At 43.4% G+C, this 20,570-nt stretch overlaps 1 protein-coding gene and 1 pseudogene across 1 annotated transcript; both read left to right on the top strand.

The window, feature by feature from the left end:
• Positions 1-3,574: 3,574 nt before the first annotated feature.
• LOC124012398 (zinc finger protein 184-like) lies at positions 3,575-6,506 on the top strand. Its single transcript, XM_046325976.1, has 3 exons — positions 3,575-4,047; positions 4,487-4,602; positions 4,799-6,506. Exons 1-3 carry the CDS (start codon positions 3,780-3,782, stop codon positions 6,047-6,049), a joined length of 1,635 nt encoding a protein of 544 aa, XP_046181932.1. The 5' UTR covers positions 3,575-3,779; the 3' UTR covers positions 6,050-6,506.
• Positions 6,507-11,576: 5,070 nt separating this feature from the next.
• Positions 11,577-20,570, top strand: part of LOC124012381 — a 29,889-nt pseudogene continuing 20,895 nt past the window's right edge.

Below are 20,570 nucleotides of genomic sequence, written 5' to 3'. Positions count from 1 at the left end.
TGGTGACCACTAAAGTAGGCGGATATGAATACCTTAGCCTTACTAATGTTACAATACTAATGATTTGAGTCGCAGCTGTGTGTATGTGGGCTTGATTAAAGAGGAGGAAGACACTGATTAGCTGCGGGTCATTACCTGGAAAGTAACTATTAGTGATGTATTATTGTTGTGTACTATTAGGCATACATACTGTCTATACAGTGTGTGAGAACCATTGTTGGAAACTGTACTTTTCACTCACCAATAATGTGTTCAGTAATTTAATAGGCCAAATCAGATCTCAAAACCAACTGACCATTTCAACCATATGTCCAGCAAGAAGCATAGCCATCGTTTCTACCATTGAACTTGCTTACTCTAGTCACTTTCACAAAATAATGGAAACACAGATTTAACAGAAGATCTAAAACCAATCATTGTTGTTTTCTAAGATATGCACTTGTGGAAATACAAGAACCAAATGTTGATAATGTTTTAGGCTAAACCTAGGTATTTGGTCATTGATTCGAAATGGGACAGTTGTGAAATGTCATGAGAAATATTTACATTTACACATTTACATACATTAAATCATTAACACAAAAGATAATCATACAATCAGAGGGAGATATGAGCTTTGTAAATGTAAACAAAAACATGCATGATGTAGATTTCTAAATGAAAACATGTACATTGTCCATGTATAGGATACAATTTAGGATTGTTATATAACAGAACATTTGACATTTGATTGAACAGCCAGGGAATGCTGAAATACCTCCAGAGATCCTGAACCAAGTTTCTGTAACATTAGGCTCTCTCTCTGGACAACTTCTACAACCAGCGGTGGTATTTGGTATTTTATTAGGATCCCCATTAGCTGTTGCAAAATCAGCAGTTACTCTTCCTGGGGTCCCCACAGAACATTAATAGACAAGTGTTTGGCTGCCACCTGTTCCCGGCCAGTTTCTCACATTCGTTCAACCCAAATAGGATTTCTTACACAGGGGAGAAACCCTACAGCTGCCCCCAGTATGAGAAGAGGTTCTCCCACCAGCACCAGCTGAAGAGGCACCTGAAGATCCAAACAGGAGAGAGGCCATTCGGCCCATGTATAGCGTATAGTTCCAGTCAGTATTAGATAGAATGCCTGCCTGTAGGGAAAACAACCTGTGGTTACCCAGGTACAAATGCAAATCTTGTCTGCTTGTTTTAGTGAATTGCAAAACTACCTGTATGAAAAGTATGTCTAAAAATTACTTTTCAACATTGTCTGCTCCAGAGTGTTCTCACTACTTAGAAAAACATCATATTGTAGTGATTCCCTCATGCCCCTTTTCATGACGGTGATACCAGCCATGTGAGTGAGTGAATCCTACCTACCGACTGGACCATTAAACTAGCAAAGACCAACAACGCAAAACTAACAGATACAAGTAGTGAGTGAGTGGAGTAACAAATGGTCTATACAAACGTTAAACGTCTTAACACTCGTGCTCTAGGTGGCACTGTAAAATAAACTTGACAGTGTGGACTGAAGTACTATTACTTTTAGCTTTATATCTGAAGAATAGTAACGATTAACACTCTCCAGTGCTGCTTGTTGTTCTGTGTGCCACTGCCATGCCATGTCCTCCCTGAGGAGCATTCTGAGTGGTGCAGTGAGCGTGGCTTCATCTTGGATATACTGGGTTAGGAAACGTGTCATACCCAGTAAACTCTGTCTTCTGGTGGGGGCATCTGTGCGACTGCTGTCACCTTGGAGTTGTCTGCGCTGATGTGTCCCATGCACTTCACTCACCATGTATTGCATCTTGTCAGCATAGAACTTCATATTCAGAGGGAGAGCTCTGCCCATCACCTGCTGTAGAATGTGGTCATGCTCTTCTTTGGTGGCTGCTGCAATTATCATGTCATCTGCAATTACCTGGACTGAAGCATGGTAACTATTAACACTATTAATAACACTATTAACACACATATCCCCTTGACCTTAAACCTCAAGAGTGATACTGATTGGCTGTTAAACACAATGGAGTTATGGACTAGCATTAAAGGTATATAGCTCCATATAATACATTACCTGTGATTAAATGTTTTCCACACACATACTGTAGCTGGCTACGTGTAGCCTGCTTGGCCCCCACATTTCCCACACTCTGTGCTGACTGACTTGGTTATTTTTGTATCATTGCAGGGACTGAGTTTCCCTTGTCACAGTCGAGCAAAACATTATACTTCATTCACGTAAGGACATTTTTTAAATAATTAACTCCAATGGCTCCATATTGTTAGGTACTCGAATCATGGTGTTAGAGGTGGGCTTAACTGTGGTTAACATTTTATAATATCATGTTTCTGTTTGTACAGTGAAGAATTTCTTATATAAACCTTTATATGCTCTTCTGTTCAATTTGTGTTTACACAGTCTGCAGTCCATGAGGACCTGCTGATATCCGGTGTTGCTGGTAGGAGAGACTGGACCTCTGAAGCGGCTGGTCACAACCATGGCCCCAGATCAGGACCTTGGATCAGGAGCCGTCGCTGTTTATTCCAGAGTAGAAACTGGGAACGAACCACGAGGGACAGAGACTCCACCACCACACAGAACACAACCAGTGGACAGTTGGACTGAACAACCTCAGTCCTGGTGGTCATCAGAGAGACAGAGGCTCCAGTCAGGGATCCAGTCTGCAGCCCAGACCCTTCTCTTCACAGTCTCAGTGCAGGGATGGAGCAGGACCTGGGGCTGATAGGAACAGGAGGGTCTATCTCTATGATACAAACACCACAGTATCCATGATGAACAGAGCAGGTCACCCTGGGCTTCAGCCTTCACATAGTGGTGGGAGATCCCCCTGGTGGTAGTCTGGTAGTCTATCAGCAAGTCTGTCTTCTCCTTCAGGGTCTTGTTTAATGCCTGGGGACTGGGTTGGTAGAAGGCCTGGACCTGGGTCTAGCCTTCCTTAGCTACCTCATGGTTACCCCATGAATGCAGACAGGGTCAGGATGGGCTTTCACCACAAAAGGTACCCATCTAACACTAGGACTAAGAGGGTAATTAACCACATATCCCTCATTAACTTGTCATTTGAAACAGGCTTGTGTAAATACCTGTTTTTAGAGACAGTAAACCTGGGGTAGAACAAGGACAGTTGAGTATTTGAGGGGTGGCAGCGTAGCCTAGTGGTTAGAGCGTTGGACTAGAAACCGGAAGGTTGCGAGTTCAAACCCCCGAGCTGACAAGGTACAAATCTGTCGTTCTGCCCCTGAACAGGCAGTTAACCCAGGCCGTCATTGAAAATAAGAATATGTTCTTAACTGACTTGCCTGGTTAAATAAAGGTCAAATTAAAAATTACTTTTTTTTTTACCTTACTGGGGTGATGTAGATGGAATAAAGTATTTCTAATATGTTCTACTGTATTCTTGCTAACACATTTCTTTCTAAACAAGTCGGCTCTAAGCTTGAAAGAATAGGAGATTTGATAAGTAAGTACCGTAATTCAAAGAACAGCGCGTATTCTTTTTTTCATTTAACCACACCATTTGAGCTATGACGCCGACCAATTAGATCCTTTTTCGTCAGTGTTAACGGAAGTGAACATTAAATCAAGAACAATTTTGTACGTTAGTGTTTTTGATTGTTGTTATTTAGACGTTTATTAACACCCTGGAATTCAACATATGACTAATTTATCTGCAAAGAATCACATACCCCAGCTAGTATTTAATTCGCGTTGGAGACTGGATTTGGTTGATAGATGTTATTTAAGTAAAGCTAGCTAGTAGCTGCTAACAATGGCTAAACGTTTGGTTTTTCACACTCAAATAGCCTCCATCATGGAGGTACTAGCGAATGCAGCCGTGGCAGAGATCTGTAAACTCGTAGATGACGACTATGCAGTGTTTTGTTTGGAAATAACTCAAAGCCAGAAAGAAAACAGGACATTGCGGACAGAACTGAAAGTGGCGCGGGAGTGCGCAGAGAAGACAGCGCGTGAGCGCGTCCTCGCCAGTCGTCCCAGTAGTGTCAAGATCCTCGACCGATACAGAGGAATGGCAAGAGGTACATTTTTATTTTGCCGGAGGCTGTGGGGCATTTCGCCCTGTTCCCCTCTGCACATGTGTTCAGATGTGTTACCCATAATTGGGTCTTGGTCAGTGTTTGGATAGTATGCAATACTTCACCTGATTACTTAACTATCTTGTACATTTTTATGTATTTTACCAGGCAGGTCAATTAAGAACAAATTCTTCTTGCACAAAGACACAATACCATATTCTAAGCAGATTCTTGATTTGCTGAATTTCCTATTGTCATGCTCAATTAAACTAATGTGATGCAAGGAGCATAATCAATCCACCAATAAATAGTATATCAATAAAAAGTGTTACCTTATATCCTCTTTGCCAAATATAGACAGTGTCAGTAGTGTACAACATAGAGTTGCGCATTGACAGTACCTAATTTCACCATCCCTTTTCCCCCCCAATCACTCTGTTAGGTGAAGGCCACAGGAGTTTTATGAAGCCAGCGGGACACAATGCGTGGAGAGATGACCAACCTATAGCTATAGATGAGGGGAGTGGAACCTCAACCCAGCATGTTATCGTGGAGGAGGTTAGTGTCATAGTGTAACAAATTACAGTACATCAAATCTGGCCAGTTTATTTCAGAAAGGCTCCCTTCAGCTATTCACTTGCTTACATGTACATCCTTATTTATCTGCCATAGAGGAGCTTGTGAGACTTCCCTATGACATTGTTATCCAATTCAACTTATGTACCGGTAATAACCTCCCCTCTTCTTGTCTCAGACTGCAGAGGCTGCAGGCCCTGGGGTCAAGCTGGAGAGGTCTGAAGGAGAGGACCCACGGCACAGCAGAGACATCCAGGATGGTGCCTCGTCTGGAGTGGCACCCCCTGTAGCCATAGAGGACCCCACCACCACACCAGCGCTGCCCAGGACCCGACACGGCATCACGGACGTCAGTGGAACGCTGAATGCTGTCCTGAAGTCAGAGACAGACACTACGACTTTAACAGTGCTGGAGCGACTGGGCAGTCCTCCTGATCGCCACTCTGAGTATTTACTTTACGGGAGCCCGAGGAAGGTTCTGTCCCATCAGGAGTCAAGTGACACGTTACAGAATAGCAATGATCCGTCCTATTCATACACTACAGAGACAGAGATAATACCTGATGACATGCCTGTGGGCTTAGATACACAGACTAATCCAATGAGAGGGGACTGGAACCAGTACAGCAGTAGTGTATACTCTGAAGGGTCCCTAGATAAGAAAGGGGAGGGTCTGGTTGTAGATGAGGTGACTGTGAAGGAGGAGGGTGACCCTCCTCTGACATGGAATGCAGACGACACTCACTTAGGAGAAGGACAGTCACAGGGCAACACTAGTGACTTCTTGGACTACAGGGAAAGCTTAGAGCCAAATCCAAATATCGCAACCCACTCCCCTTTACACGCGTTCAGGGATTCAGACCCAGAGTCCACATCGATGGCACCTTCCAATTCACACGGCTGTGTCCTTTTCGATCAGGTATTGAATTCAAAGGATGTAAGGTCCAAGACTCGAGGAGGGGGAGCAACATCAGGCAACAGTAAAGAGAAACAGTTCCTCTGCATGTTCTGTAAGAAAGGCTTCAGCTGCCCCCAGAAGGTGGAGATCCACCAGAGGGTCCATACAGGGGAGAAATTATTTAGTTGTACCCAGTGTCACATGCGCTTCACCCAGGCTGGCACCCTGAAGAGACACCAGAGGGTCCACACAGGGGAGAAACCCTTCAGCTGTACCCAGTGTCACATGCGCTTCACACAGTCTGGCAACCTGAAGATTCACCAGAGGGTCCACATAGGGGTGAAACCCTTCAGCTGTACCCAGTGTCACATGTGCTTCTCCCAGGCTTGGAACCTGAAGAGCCACCAGAGGGTCCACTCAGGTGAGAAACCCTTCAGCTGTCCCCAGTGTCACATGAGCTTCTCCCACTCGTCCAGCCTGAAGAGGCACCAGAGGGTCCACACGGGGAAGAAAATGTACAGCTGCCACTAGTTTGGAAATACTTTTCCCCCACCAGAACCAGCTGAAGATGCACCTGAAGCTTCACATGGGAGAAAGGCAGTCTGCCTGTGAGCACTGCAGGAAGAGGTTCTCATAGGAGCTACCTCAGGATACACCAGCAGAAAAAACATTTCATTATACAACGTAGAAAGTAACCATTCCACTTGATAGCTTCTCACGTTTAGATCAAACCTTGCATTGAAGACAAAGATACATTCCGATTTAGAATTAGAAGAGTAACAGATTTCAGTGTTGAATATTCCTGTGTAGAATATTGCAGCCAGGCAGTGGCCGTGTCCGAATACCCATACTAGCGTACTTCATACTTAAACTGCATATTCATTTTGGCATTTGATCTAGTAGAATTCACTAATGTTTTCCAACTCATGTGTTTGATAACAGCTGATAATCCAAGAAATTGATGCGCTGTATAAAAATGAAAGCATGGTGGGAGTGTGGTGGTGGTGTGGGGGGGGGCTCTTCTGTCTTAACATCAGGGGGAAGCTGGTTCCACCATTTGGGTGCCAGGACAGAGAAGCGCTTTGACTGGGCTGAGTGGGGGCTGTACCCCTTAGGGATGGGACGGCCAAGAGACCTGAGGAGGCAGAACATAGTGCTTGGGTTGGGGTGTAGGGTTTGAGCATGGCCTGAAGGTAGGGAGGGGCAGTTCCCCTTGCTGCTCTGTAGGCAAGCACCATGGTCTTGTTGTGGATGTGAGCTTTGACTGGAAGCCAGTAGTGTGCCAAAGAGCAGTTGAACACTTTGGGAAGGTTGAACACCAGGCGGGGTGCGGCATTCTGGATAAGTTGCAGGGGTTTGATGGCACAAGCAGGGAGCCCATCCAACAGAGAGTTGCAGTAGTCTAGACTGGAGATGACGACAAGAGCCTGGATTAGGACCGGCACCACTTCCTGTGTGAGGAAGGGTCGTACCCTACTGTTGTAGAGCATGAACCTGCAGGAAAGTCACTGCTTTGATGTTTGCAGAGAATGACAGGGTATTGTCCAAGGTCACGCCAAGGTTCTTTGCACTCTGGTAGGGGGACACAGTGGAGATGTCAACCATGATGGAGAAGTCTTGGAGTGGGCAGACCTTCCCCGGGAGAAAGAGCAGTTATGTCATTTCGAGGTTGAGCTTGAGGTGGTGGGCCGACCTCCAAGCTGAGATGTCTGCTAAGCACACAGAGAGACGTGTTTGTGTGGTTTTCATATGGTGTATTTAACACTTGTTTATGTTTAATAAACACAAAATGGGACTTTTCATACTAAGACTTTCATTAAGACTCTTTAGTATATATCACATCTGATCTCACCCTATTCTGCATACACCCAACAGCACTTTATAACCATTATAGACGTACTAAATATACCTACACATACCCACACACTAACAAACACCTACTGTACATGTCAATATAGTTTAGTCAGGTTTGTCTGATGACTTGATTTATAAGTTATTTGTACCCACAACATTTTTCCACCATGATGGGTTTAACAACAATGAAGTCATTCTGTGACTAGAGTATAGGACTCATATGTAGTGAGGATGGGTTAATAACTCCATGTTGAAAGTGTGTTTTATCAAATCAAATGTATTTATATAGCCCTTCATACATCAGCTGATATCTCAAAGTGCTGTACAGAAACCCAGCCTAAAACCCTAAACAGTAAGCAATGCAGGTGTAGAAGCACGGTGGCTAGGAAAAACTCCCTAGAAAGGTCAGAACCTAGGAAGAAACCTAGAGAGGAACCAGGCTATGAGGGGTGGCCAGTCCTCTTCTGGCTGTGCCGGGTGGAGATTATAACAGAACATGGCCAAGATGTTCAAATGTTCATAAATAAATAACCAGCATGGTCAAATAATAATAATCACAGGCAGAACAGTTGAAACTGGAGCAGCAGCACAGCCAGGTGGATTGGGGACAGCAAGGAGTCATCATGCCAGGTAGTCCTGAGGCATGGTCCTATGGCTCAGGTCCTCCGAGAGAAAGAGAGAATTAGAGAGAGTATACTTAAATTCACACAGGACACCGAATAAGACAGGAGAAGTACCCCAGATATAACAAACTGACCCTAGCCCCGACACATAAACTACTGCAGCATAAATACTGGAGGCTGAGACAAGAGGGGTCAGGAGACACTGTGGCCCCATCCGATGACACCCCCAGACAGGGCCAAACAGGAAGGATATAACCCCACCCACTTTGCCAAAGCACAGCCTCCACACCACTAGAGGGATATCTTCAACAACCAACTCACCATCCTGAGACAAAGCCGAGTATAGCCCACAAAGATCTCTACCACGGCACAACCCAAGGGGGGGGGGGGCAACCCAGACAGGAAGATCACATCAGTGACTCAACCCACTCAAGTGACGCACCCCTCCTAGGGACTGCATGAAAGAGCACCAGTAAGCCAGTGACTCAGCCCCTGTAATACCGTTAGAGGCAGAGAATCCCAGTGGAAAGAGCGGAACCGGCCAGTCAGGGACAGCAAGGGCAGTTCTTTGCTCCAGAGCCTTTCCGTTCACCTTCACAACCCTGGGCCAGACTACACTCAATCATATGACCCACTGAAGAGATGAGTCTTCAGTAAAGACTTAAAGGTTGAGACCGAGTTTGCGTCTCACACATGGGTAGGCAGACCATTCCATAAAAATGGAGCTCTATAGGAGAAAGCCCTACCTCCAGCTGTTTGCTTAGAAATTCTAGGGACAATTAGGAGGCCTGCGTCTTGTGACTGTAGCATACGGGTAGGTATGTACGGCAGGACCAAATCAGAGAGATAGGTAGGAGCAAGCCCATGTAAGGCTTTGTAGGTTAGCAGTAAAACCTTGAAATCAGCCCTTGCCTTGACAGCAAGCCAGTGTAGGGAGGCTAGCGCTGGAGTAATATGATCACATTTTTTAGTTATAGTCAGGATTCTAGCAGCCGTATTTAGCACTAACTGAAGTTTATTTAGTGCTTTATCCAGGTAGCCGGAAAGTAGAGCATTGCAGTAGTCTAACCTAGAAGTAACAAAAGCATGGATTAATTTTTCTGCATCATTTTTGGACAGAAAGTTTCTGATTTTTGCAATGTCTGTGTATTATCCGTGTACGTACCTTAGGGTAGTGTATGTCTGTGTAATTTGTATCACCTGTCTCTTCCAGGAGGGTCTAGAGGTGCTGCTGGTGAAGGAAGAGGGGTGTGAGGAGGCTCTGGAGATCTCAGAAGGTAGTGACGGGATGATTAATACAGAAGCTCCGATGCAGTTTTCAAAGCACTAATGATTCGACAACGTTTCAATGCTTGCGTCAAAGTAACAATACCACGTGAGGATGACGTTCGAAGCTTCGGACGTCACAGTACCATCTGACAGGTGTCCGAAATCGGAACTGATGGTGCTTTCAAGACCACTGGGAACTCAGAGAAGGGAAGAAGAAAAAAAAACACAGTCTGATCAGGACGTCAGTGATCTTCAGGTCGGAGCTGTAGAAAGAGGCCCAAATTCTCGACTTGGATTTCCAGTCGGAGCTCATATTTTCCCCCAGAGTTCCCAGTTATTTTGAACGTCGGAGATGTTCGAGTTTCCAGTTGCTCTGAAGAAGGCATGAGAGTGCCGATCTCATTCCAGCTCTGCTGGGAGCTTTCAAGAATCTTTTAATTTTGTCTAGATAATTCAGTTTTAGCAGGTGAAAGATAGTTCAGGGCGTACAGCCAAATGGCGAATTAATCTATCCTAAAACCAAAACACAGTATCGAATCTCGAGACTTTTTATTTTTCAGAACAGTGATTGTAAATGAAACAACTATAGTAGTTTTTTATTGATAATTATCAAATGATGTATCCAAAGTTTGTTCATATGTAAAAGTGAGTGTGAAAAGTTTAATTAAAACCCAAGGCAAAGTTGACAAGCAGTTACCTCGTGATAAATGAGGTAAACAACTTTTAATTCTAATTGAATGTATTAAATCAACGCTCACATCTGCCCATTGCACCACGATGTTTTGATGGATGCATCGGAAAACAAGTATACTGCATATAAATATCAAACATGCTGACCAGCAGATGTCACTGATGGGCACTGTGTTAAAATCTCAGAGTAATTAACTTTTTCCCGATACAATTTGGTGAAAGCCCCAAGTTTCAGAAAACATCGATTTCCCATCACCAGAAATTGACCGTGGTGATATAAATCAACTAGTTGTAGGCAATGTTATCATGCAGCTTGGGGTATAAACTCAGCTGTTGTTGTCGAAAGAATAAATGCGGTGGTTTTCTAACATGAACGGCAGGAGGCGTCGTACGTCAACTGGCATCCCTTTATACTAGGTGATCAACAATCAAAACATCGACATGCATTGCTAATCAAATAAATACATGTGCCTCTCATAAACAGTTGAATAAACTGTCTAGTTATACATACGGCCTAACTTTAGCTTAGGAGACGGAGGAAGAACAATTGTCACACACCAATAACATTATTGTTTTGTCTTCAGGTATGGCCGCTAGCATTTCTTAATGAACATCGATGAAAAACGAGGCCAAATCAGGAAGTGCAGCCGCACTTCTTGAATCAACACATATGGAATCTAATTATAATACACTACAATGGATCCATATTTTTAGGTTCTTGAATCACTGTGTTAGAGATGGACTTGGCTGTGGTTAATATTTTATAATATCATGTCCCCCAGACACGATCAGGACACGCATGTTGAAATATCAAAACAAACTCTGAACCAACTATATTAATTTGGGGATAGGTCGAAAAACATTACATATTTATGGGCATTTAGCTAGCTAGCTTGCTGTTGCTACCTAATTTGTCCTGGGATATAAACATTGGGTTGTTATTTGACCTTAAATGCACAAGGTCAACTTTAAGGTGCATTACCACAACCAACTGGACTGGAGTCTGGACCTCAGTTCATCTTTCAATCACCCACGTGGGTACCGGCTCCTAAAAACCAATGAGATGATCCTGCTCCCAAGCGTTCCCAAAACTAGAAGAAAAAAATATTTTAGGACTTCCCTCATGCCCCTTTTCATGACAACACTAACGTTAGCCATGTGAGTGAGTGCTAGCTAGCTACCTGAGTAGGTATTTCAAAATCATAATTTAACAATTCCAAAAGTTGCATATATTTTGTGGTACCTTGTAGAGATAGACGCGGTCAACTAAACAAACATTTTTACACAATGATATTAGGACGGATCTAGGCTAGAACTCGGACAGTTGAATATCAAATCAGATGTATTTCTATAGCCCTTCTTACATCAGCTGATATCTCAAAGTGCTGTACAGAAACCCAGCCTATTTACCCAGAATATTTAACTTACCATGGTGATTCTATTATTTACTACTATATTTTTGTTAACACACTTTCTAAACAATTCTGCTCTCAGCTTGAAAGATACTGATCATATGATATTTAACATGTAACGTAATAAACAGTACCGTTATTGAAACAGGGCGTCAAAATGTTTTATTTAGCCACACCCTTTGAGCTATGACGACAACCAATGAGATAATTTCTCTTCAGTTTAAACGGAAGTGAACAGTGACTAAGAGCAATTTCCACGTTAGCGTTTGTATTAGGACGTTTACTAACACCATGGAACTCAAAATATGACATTTAAATGCATAGCGTCACATAATTATCCCAGATAGTGTTTAATTTTCGTTGGAAACAGGACTTGGTTGATATATGTTATCTAGGTAACGCTAGCTAGCTGCTAACAATGGCTAACTGTATGGTTTTTCACACTCAAATAGCCTCCATCATGGAGGTGCTAGCGAATGCAGCCGTGGCAGAGATCTGTAAACTCGTAGACGACGACTATGCAGTGTTTCGTTTGGAAATAACTCAAAGCCGGAAAGAAAACGGCTCATTGCGGAGGAAACTACAGCTTCAAGAACTGAAGGTGGCACGGGAGCGCGCAGAAAGGACAATGCGAGAGCGCGTCCTCACCAGTCGTCCCAGTAGTGTCAAGATCCTCGACCGAAACAGAGGAATGGCAAGAGGTACATTTAGCAGAAGACCGAGGCTGCGGGGCCCGTCGCCCCGTTCTGCTATGCGCATGTGTGACTTTAGATGTTTTAACTCAGCATTTCCCAAACTCGTTTTGTTTTTTTGCCCTAGCACTACACATCTGATTCAAAAAGTCAACTAATCATCAAGCTTTGTAGTGTTAGGGCAACAAAACAAAAAGTGCACACCTTAGGGTCCCGAGGACCGAGTCAGTAATTGGGTCTTGGTCAGTTTTTGAATTCTATGCAATAATCCCCCTGATTTAAAATAATTATATTTATTTAACCTCTATAAGACCCTATCGTATTCTAACCAGATTCTTCGATTTACTGCATTTCCTATCATTTACTCAATTAAAACAATGTGATTCATTAAACATAATACATCAATCAACAAATAGTACATCAAGAAGTTATGAGATTAACTTACATCCTTGCCAATTCTAGACAGTAACAATAGTGCACAATATACCATTGAGCATTGACAGTAGCTAACTTAATCACCTCTCACCCCCCCCCAATCACTCTCAGGTGAAGGACATCTCACTGGAGGCCACAGGAGTTTTGTGAAGCCAGCGAGAGACAATACATGGCGAGATGACCAACCAATCACTGTTGATGAGGGGAGTGGAATCTCAACCCAGCACGTTATTGTTATAGAGGTTAGTGTAACAGTATTACATAAAAATGACAGTACGTCAAATGTGTCCAGTTTACTTCAGAAAGGCTCCCCTCAGCTATTCACTTACTTACATGTACATCTTCATTTAGCTGCCATAGGGGAGCTTGTGAGACTTCCCTACAACACTGTTATCCAATTAGACTCATGTGCCGGTAATAACCTCCTCTCTTCTTGTGTCAGTCTGCAGATGCAGAGGCTGCAGGTCCTGGGGTGAAGTTGGAGGGGTCTGAAGGAGAGGACCCACAGCACAGTAGTGACATCCAGACTGGAGTGGCTGGAGTGCCCCATGAAGCCACTGAGGACTCCACCACCGCCCCAGTGCCGCCCAGGACCCAACGCAGCATCACGGAGGTCAGTGGAACGCCGAACACCGTCCTCAAGTCAGAGACAGACACCGAGACTTTAACTGTAACACACAGGCTCTTCCATACAGGATCTGACCACAGTTTAGACCCGGAGAGGCTGGGGCTACTGGGCTGTCCTCCTGCTTCCGGCTCAGAGTACTTTCCGGTATGTCGCCAAAGAACGGATCATTACCGTGGAGATGGTGACACGTTACACACTGGTGGTGATCAGTCTTGTTCTTATGCTACAGACATGGACCGTGGCAACATGCCCTTGGGTTTAGAGACCCAGACTGATCTGTCTAGAGGGGACTGGAACCGGTACAGTAGTAGTGTATACTCCGAAGGGTGCCTAGATAAGAAAGGGGAGGGTCTGATTCTAGATGAGGTGAAAGTGGAGGCCGACGCTTCTCCCACATGGAATGCAGATAGTCACCTAAGAGATGGACACTTACAAGGCGGAGATTTCTTAGATTACAGGGAAAGTGTAGAGACAAATCCAAATGTCGCGACCAACTCCCCTTTACGCACGCTCAGGGATCACGACCCAGTGTCCACGTTGATGGGGCCTCCCGATTCACACATCCTTTTCAATCCGGTATTGAACTCAAAGGACCAAAAGGCCAAGGCTCTGGGAGGGGGAGAAACATCAGGTGGTAGTAAAGAGAAACAGTTCCTCTGCATGTTCTGTAAGAAAAGCTTCAGCTGCCTCCAGAAGATGGAGATCCACCAGAGGGTCCATACAGGGGAGAAACCCTTCAGCTGTACCCAGTGTCACATGCGCTTTGCCCAGGCTGGTAACCTGAAAATCCACCAGAGGGTACACACAGGGGTGAAACCCTTCAGCTGTACCCAGTGTCACATGCGTTTCGCCCAAGCTGGCAACCTGAAGATCCACCAGAGGGTACACACAGGGGTGAAACCCTTCAGCTGTAGCCAGTGTCATATGCGCTTCTCCCACTCGTCCAGCCTGAATAGGCACCAGAGGGTCCACACGGGAGAAATCCTACAGTTGCCCCCAGTGTGAGAAGAGATTCTCCCACCAGAACCATCTAAAGATGCACCTGAAGGTCCACACAGGAGAAAGGCCGTTCGCGGGAAGAGGTTCTCAGAGCGGAGCTCCCTCAGGATGCACCAATTGAAAAAACATTCCACTCCATAACATAGATAGTAACCAATCCACTCAGGAATGGTTTAGAGCAAGCCCTGCATTAACGTCAAAGATTAATTTTCATTATTCTCAGCAAAAATATCCGCAGATTTCATTGTTGAATGTTCCTGAATGGAGTATTGCATCCAGATATTGTGTGAATCAGTATATAAGGCATATACATGTGTGTGTATATATACAACAATACCAGTCAAGTTTGGACACACCTACTCATTCAAGGGTTTTTCTTTCTTTTTACTATTTAAAATATATTTTATCTCTACACTACCTTTTCAAAAGTTTGGGGTCACTTAGAAATGTCCTTGTTTTTGAAAGAAGAGCACTGTATTTCTGATCAATTTGATGTTATTTTCATGGACAAAATGGGCTTTTATTTAAAAAACAAGGACATTTCTAAGTGACCCCAAACGTTTGAACGTGTGTGTGTGTGTGTGTGTGTGTGTGTGTGTATATGTGTGTGTATATATATATGTGTGTATATATATGTGTGTATATATATGTGTATGTGTGTATATATATATATGTGTATATGTGTATATGTATATATGTGTATGTATATATGTGTATATATATATATATATGTATGTGTATATATGTGTATATATATGTATGTGTGATGTTCACAAATGCCTATTTCATTACCTCCATTCAACTACTTAATTTTTTTCCTCAATACACTATCAAGTTCATGCTGATTTGTTGTTGAGACATGTGTGGTTTTCATATGGTGTATTTAACACTTGTTTCTGTTTAATAAACACAAAATGTGACTTTTCATTCTAAGACTTTCATTGACTGTATACACTCGAGTGCTTTATAATCAATACACACACTAAATATACCTACACACTAAGTTGGAGGTTTACATACACTTAGGTTGGAATCATTAAAACTTGTTTTTCAACCACTCCACAAATGTCTTGTTAACAAACTATAGTTTTGGCAAGTTGGTTAGGACATCTTTGTGCATGATACAAGTAATTTCAAACAATTGTTTACAGACAGATTATTTCACTTATTCCAGTGGGTCAGAAGTTTACATGTACTAAGCTGATTGTGCCTTTAAACAGCTTGGAAAATTCCAGAAAATGTCATGGCTTTAGAAGCTTCTGATTGGCTAATTGACATCATTTGAGTGAATTGTTGGTGTACCTGTGGCTGTATTTGAAGGCCTACTTTCAAACTCGGTGCCTCTTTGCTTGACTCATGGGAAAATCAAAAGAAATCAGCCAAGACCTCAAAGAATTGTAGACCTCCACAAGTCTGGTTAATCCTTGGGAGCAATTTCCAAATGCCTAAAGGTACCATGTTCATCTGTACAAACTAAAGTATGCAAGTATAAATACCATGTGACCATGCAGCCATCATGCAGCCACCATGCAGCCATCATGAACTCTTGACTCATGGAGCGAAAAGTGCAAAATAATCCCAGAACAACAGCAATGGACCTTGTGAAGATGCTGGAGGAAACAGGTACAAAAGTATCTATATCCACAGTAAAATTAGTCCTATATGGTCAACCTGAAAGGCCGCTCGGCAAGGAAGAAGCCACTGCTCCAAAACCGTCAAGAGTATAGTTTGCAACTGCACATGGGGACAAAGATCTTACTTTTTGGAGAAATGTCCTCTGGTCTGATGAAACAAAAATAGAACTGTTTGGCGATAATGACCATCGTTATGTTTGGAGGAAAATGGGGGATGCTTGCAAGCCGAAGAACACCATTCCAACCGTGAAGCACAGGGGTGGCAGCATCATGTTGTGGGGGTGCTTTGCTGCAGGAGGGGCTGGTGTACTTCACAAAATAGATGGCATCATGAGGAATGAAAATGATGTTGATATATTGAAGCAACATCTCAAGACATCAGTCAGGAAGTTGAAGCTTGGTCGCAAATGGGTCTTCCAAATGGACAATGACCCCCCCAAGCATACTCCCAAAGTTGTGGCAAAATGGCTTAAGGACAAATTAAGTCAAGGTATTGGAGTGGCCATCACTAAGCCCTGACCTCAATCCTATAGAACATTTGTGGGCAAAACTGAAAAAGTGTGCGCGAGCAAGGAGGTCTACAAACCTGAGTCAGTTACATCAGCTCTGTCAGGAGGAATGGGACAAAATTCACCCAATTTATTGTGGGAAACTTGTGGAAGGCTACCCGAAACGTTTGACCCAAGTTTAAATTGTTTAAGGCAATGCTACCGAATACTAATTGAGTGTATGTAAACTTCTGACTCACTGGGAATGTGTTGAAAGAAATAAAAGCTTCAATAAATAGTTCTCTTCACTATTATTCTGACATTTCACATTCTTAAAATAAAGTGGTGATCCTAACTGACCTAAAACAGGCAATTTTTACTAGGATTAAATGTCAGGAGTTGTGGAAAACTGAGTTAAAATATATTTGGTGTATGTAAACTTCCAACTTCAACTGTACCTGGGGTGGCAGGGTAGCCTAGTGGTTAGAACATTGGACTAGTAAGGTTGCAAGTTCAAATCCCCGAGCTGACAAGGTACAAATCTGTCGTTCTGCCCCTGAACAGGCAGTTAGCCCACTGTTCCTAGGCCGTCATTGAAAATAAGAATTTGTTCTTAACTGATTTGCCTAGTTAAATGAAGGTAAAATACCTACTGTACACTTCAAAATAGTTTAAGGTTTGTCTGATGACTTTTCATAGCTGACATATTTTTACTCACATATGTCCTCCATGATGAGTTTAACCACAATGAAGTAATTGTGTAACTACAGTATAGCACTCAACTGTATTGGGGATGGGTAAATACTCCATGTTGAAAGTCTATTTATTATCTGTGTGTATACGTACCTGAGGGAGTATATACAGTGGGGCAAAAAAAGTATTTAGTCAGCCACCAAAAGTTCTCCCACTTAAAAAGATGAGGATTTTTAGGATTTTTAATGAATTTATTTGCAAATTATGGTGGAAATAAGTATTTGGTCACCTACAAACAAGCAAGATTTCTGGCACTCACAGACCTGTAAATTCTTATTTAAGAGGCTCCTCTGTCCTCCACTCGTCACCTGTATTAATGGCACCTGTTTGAACTTGTTGTCAGTATAAAAGACACCTGTCAACAACCTCAAACAGTCACACTCCAAACTCCACTATGGCCAAGACCAAAGAGCTGTCAAAGGACACCAGAAACAAAATTGTAGACCTGCACCAGGCTGGGAAGACTGAATCTGCAATAGGTAAGCAGCTTGGTTTGAAGAAATCAACTGTGGGAGCAATTATTAGGAAATGGAAGACATACAAGACCACTGATAATCTCCCTCGATCTGGGGCTCCACGCAAGATCTCACTCCGTGGGGTCAAAATGATCACAAGAACGGTGAGCAAAAATCTCAGAACCACACGGGGGGTCCTAGTGAATGACCTGCAGAGAGCTGGGACCAAAGTAACAAAGCCTACCATCAGCAAGCGCATTGAAGATGAAACGTGGCTGGGTCTTTCAGCATGACATGATCCCAAACACACCGCCCGGGCAACAAAGGAGTGGCTTTGTAAGAAGCATTTCAAGGTCCTGGAGTGGCCTTGCCAGTCTCCAAATCTCAACCCCATAGAAAATCTTTGGAGGGAGTTGAAAGTCCATGTTGCCCAGCAACAGTCCCAAAACATCACTGCTCTAGAGGAGATCTGCATGGAGGAATGGGCCAAAATACCAGCAACAGTGTGTGAAAACCTTGTGAAGACTTACAGAAAACGTTTGACCTCTGTCACTGCCAACAAAGGGTATATAACAAAGTATTGAGACACTTTTGTTATTACCAAATACTTATTTTCCACCATAATTTGCAAATAAATTAATAAAAAATCCTAGAATGTGATTTTCTGGATTTTTTTCTCATTTTGTCTGTCATAGTTGAAGTGTACCTATGATGACAATTATAGGCCTCTCTCGTCTTTTTAAGTGGGAGAACTTGCACAATTGGTGGCTGACTAAATACTTTTTTGCCCCACTGTATCTGTATCACCGGTCTCTTCTAGGAGGTGGAGGGTCCAGAGGTGCTGTTTGTGAAGGAGGAGGGCTGTGAGGAGGGTCTGGCGAACCCTGAGGGGAACATGGTCATGGAGGACAACCAGACTACACCTCCTTCTGAACCCACAGAGGAATTAGCTGAGCAGCACAGGACCACATACAGTCTCACTGAGGTGAGCCCACTGTAAACTCCTGTCTGAATGGTTATGTTAGGTCCCGTATCCACAAAGAGTCTCAGAGTAGGAGTGCTGATCTACGATCAGTTTAGCCTTTTAAATCATAATGAATAAGACTATGTAGACAGGGGACCTGATCATTGATCAGCACTTCTACTCATATTCTTTGTGGATACGGGCCCAGGTATTGATTCATTTTTTCAGAAGGGTGGGACCATGTCTTTGAATTATCAAACCATTTCAAAGAGTGTCAAGTAATCAAATCAACTAACATGTTTGCATAGTACTCTTCGCAATCCTTCATTGCCCAATCAGAATATGCTCATATGAGATTTCTTGATCCAACATCCTCTCACTCTGTATCTCTTACAGTCAGTAGACATGGAGGATGGGAAGCCTGACCTGCTGCTGGTCAAAGAGGAGACAATAGAAGATGGACCAGAGAACATTGATCTGCTGAGTGGACTAAAGATGAGGGAGCAAGGTGAGGGAGAAATACATATAACCCATAGATCCTCAACAGGGTTCTACAGTGCGACCATTTTACTCACATATGCATCTAAATATTTTGTTGTGGAATTTTAATTTAGGAGCGTCAGTGTGCCTAGAAAAATTAAAGATTCTAGCTTTAATACCTGAAATATTTTTTAATTGTGCTCCTAAATTTATTTGTGTACTTATACTTACTCCTTGTAAAGAAAAAAAGTCAACATAGTGCCCTCTTCAATGGGAATAGTGATGTGCTTGGATATTATTTTCTTCATTCGTTGGGGCAGCAGGGTAGCCTAGTGGTTAGAGTGTTGGACTAGTAACCGAAACGCAAGTTCAAATCCCCGAGCTGACAGGGCTGTTCCTTGGCCGTCATTGAAAATAAGAATTTGTTCTTAACTGACTTGCCTAGTTAAATAAAGTAAAACAATTAATAAAATTAAATGAATACAACTGTTGACATATACAAAAACACAATGTATGAACTTCACCAGGTGATTGACATAAAAATGTATACGAGTTCCCCCTCAGTCACTCAACTTCGGTACAACATACCGAAGTCGCACCCTCGTGACCGGTTGAAGGATCCACAATCACACCTGACAAGGCCAATGAAATCTGCACCTCGCTGGAAGCCCCGCCTTCCACAGGTGATAATCATGAGGCTCAGATTCATTCCTTCAACTATTCCACTCTTCACCTGGATATGAACAGGAACAATTCACACTACTGAAACAAGCAATTAGAAAACGTGACTGTCTTACGTTGTGCCAACTAAACTGTCTCATAGTGGTAGAGCGTGCTCACCCCCTGGACATTGTGTGCTGAAGTTTGGTATTGTTAATTATTCTTCAGTTTGCTGGATCAATGGTTAAGATGGCTAAGAAAGCGACCGAGATGACGATGGCTAAGCCGGGTTTGAGGTCACGATCATGCCCCCAGTCATGCGGGTTATACGAACCGTGTGGGCATTGCCACATACTGTGTGAAAACTTCCTGGAAAGACGTGTAGCATTCTTGTAGCATTCTTTGCGACTTTCCTTTCCAAAAATTTGGCAACTTGGTTGGGACCGAGGTACAGGAAGTGGAGAGGGACTTGAGGCTGTTGTCGGAAAAGGTGGAACTAGCTTCCCAGCAGGGAGATGGTGAGCCGGTGGGTTTGGTGACATACAGGGCCCATGTTCGGATGACGACATGGAGTCCCTGGACAGCTCAGGGGGGTTTCCTCGGGTGATGAAGAGGACTTTATTTGGGGACAGCCACCTCCTCACGCAACGAGAGTAGCATCATTTCTTGGTACTCCAAGAGGGGCCAGGGGCTGAGGGTGTTGACCTATTTGGACGATTGGCTGATAGCAGTCAAAGGAACAAGCAGTGTTACCCATATCGAGGCTAGTGCTCCATGTTCCTTCTCTAGGTTTTATTGTAAACCAGAAAAAAGGAGCTGTCTAACCCTATTGCAGCACATTCCATTCCTGGGTCTCGAGTTAGACTCATCCTTAAATTGCACTTTTCTACCCCCGCAGAGGTTGTCAGGTTTCCAGCTCTGCTTGGCCCAATTTTTGGCTGGGGCACACAGTACGTTTTCACCAGTTCCTGCGCCTACTGGGGATGATGCTTCTATGATGGTGGTCATTACCCTGG

Source organism: Oncorhynchus gorbuscha, linkage group LG24 (genome assembly GCF_021184085.1).
Source record: "Oncorhynchus gorbuscha isolate QuinsamMale2020 ecotype Even-year linkage group LG24, OgorEven_v1.0, whole genome shotgun sequence".
NCBI classification, from domain to species: domain Eukaryota; kingdom Metazoa; phylum Chordata; class Actinopteri; order Salmoniformes; family Salmonidae; genus Oncorhynchus; species Oncorhynchus gorbuscha.
Note: the sequence above shows the minus strand (reverse complement) of the source record. Positions and strands in the feature narration are given on the sequence as shown.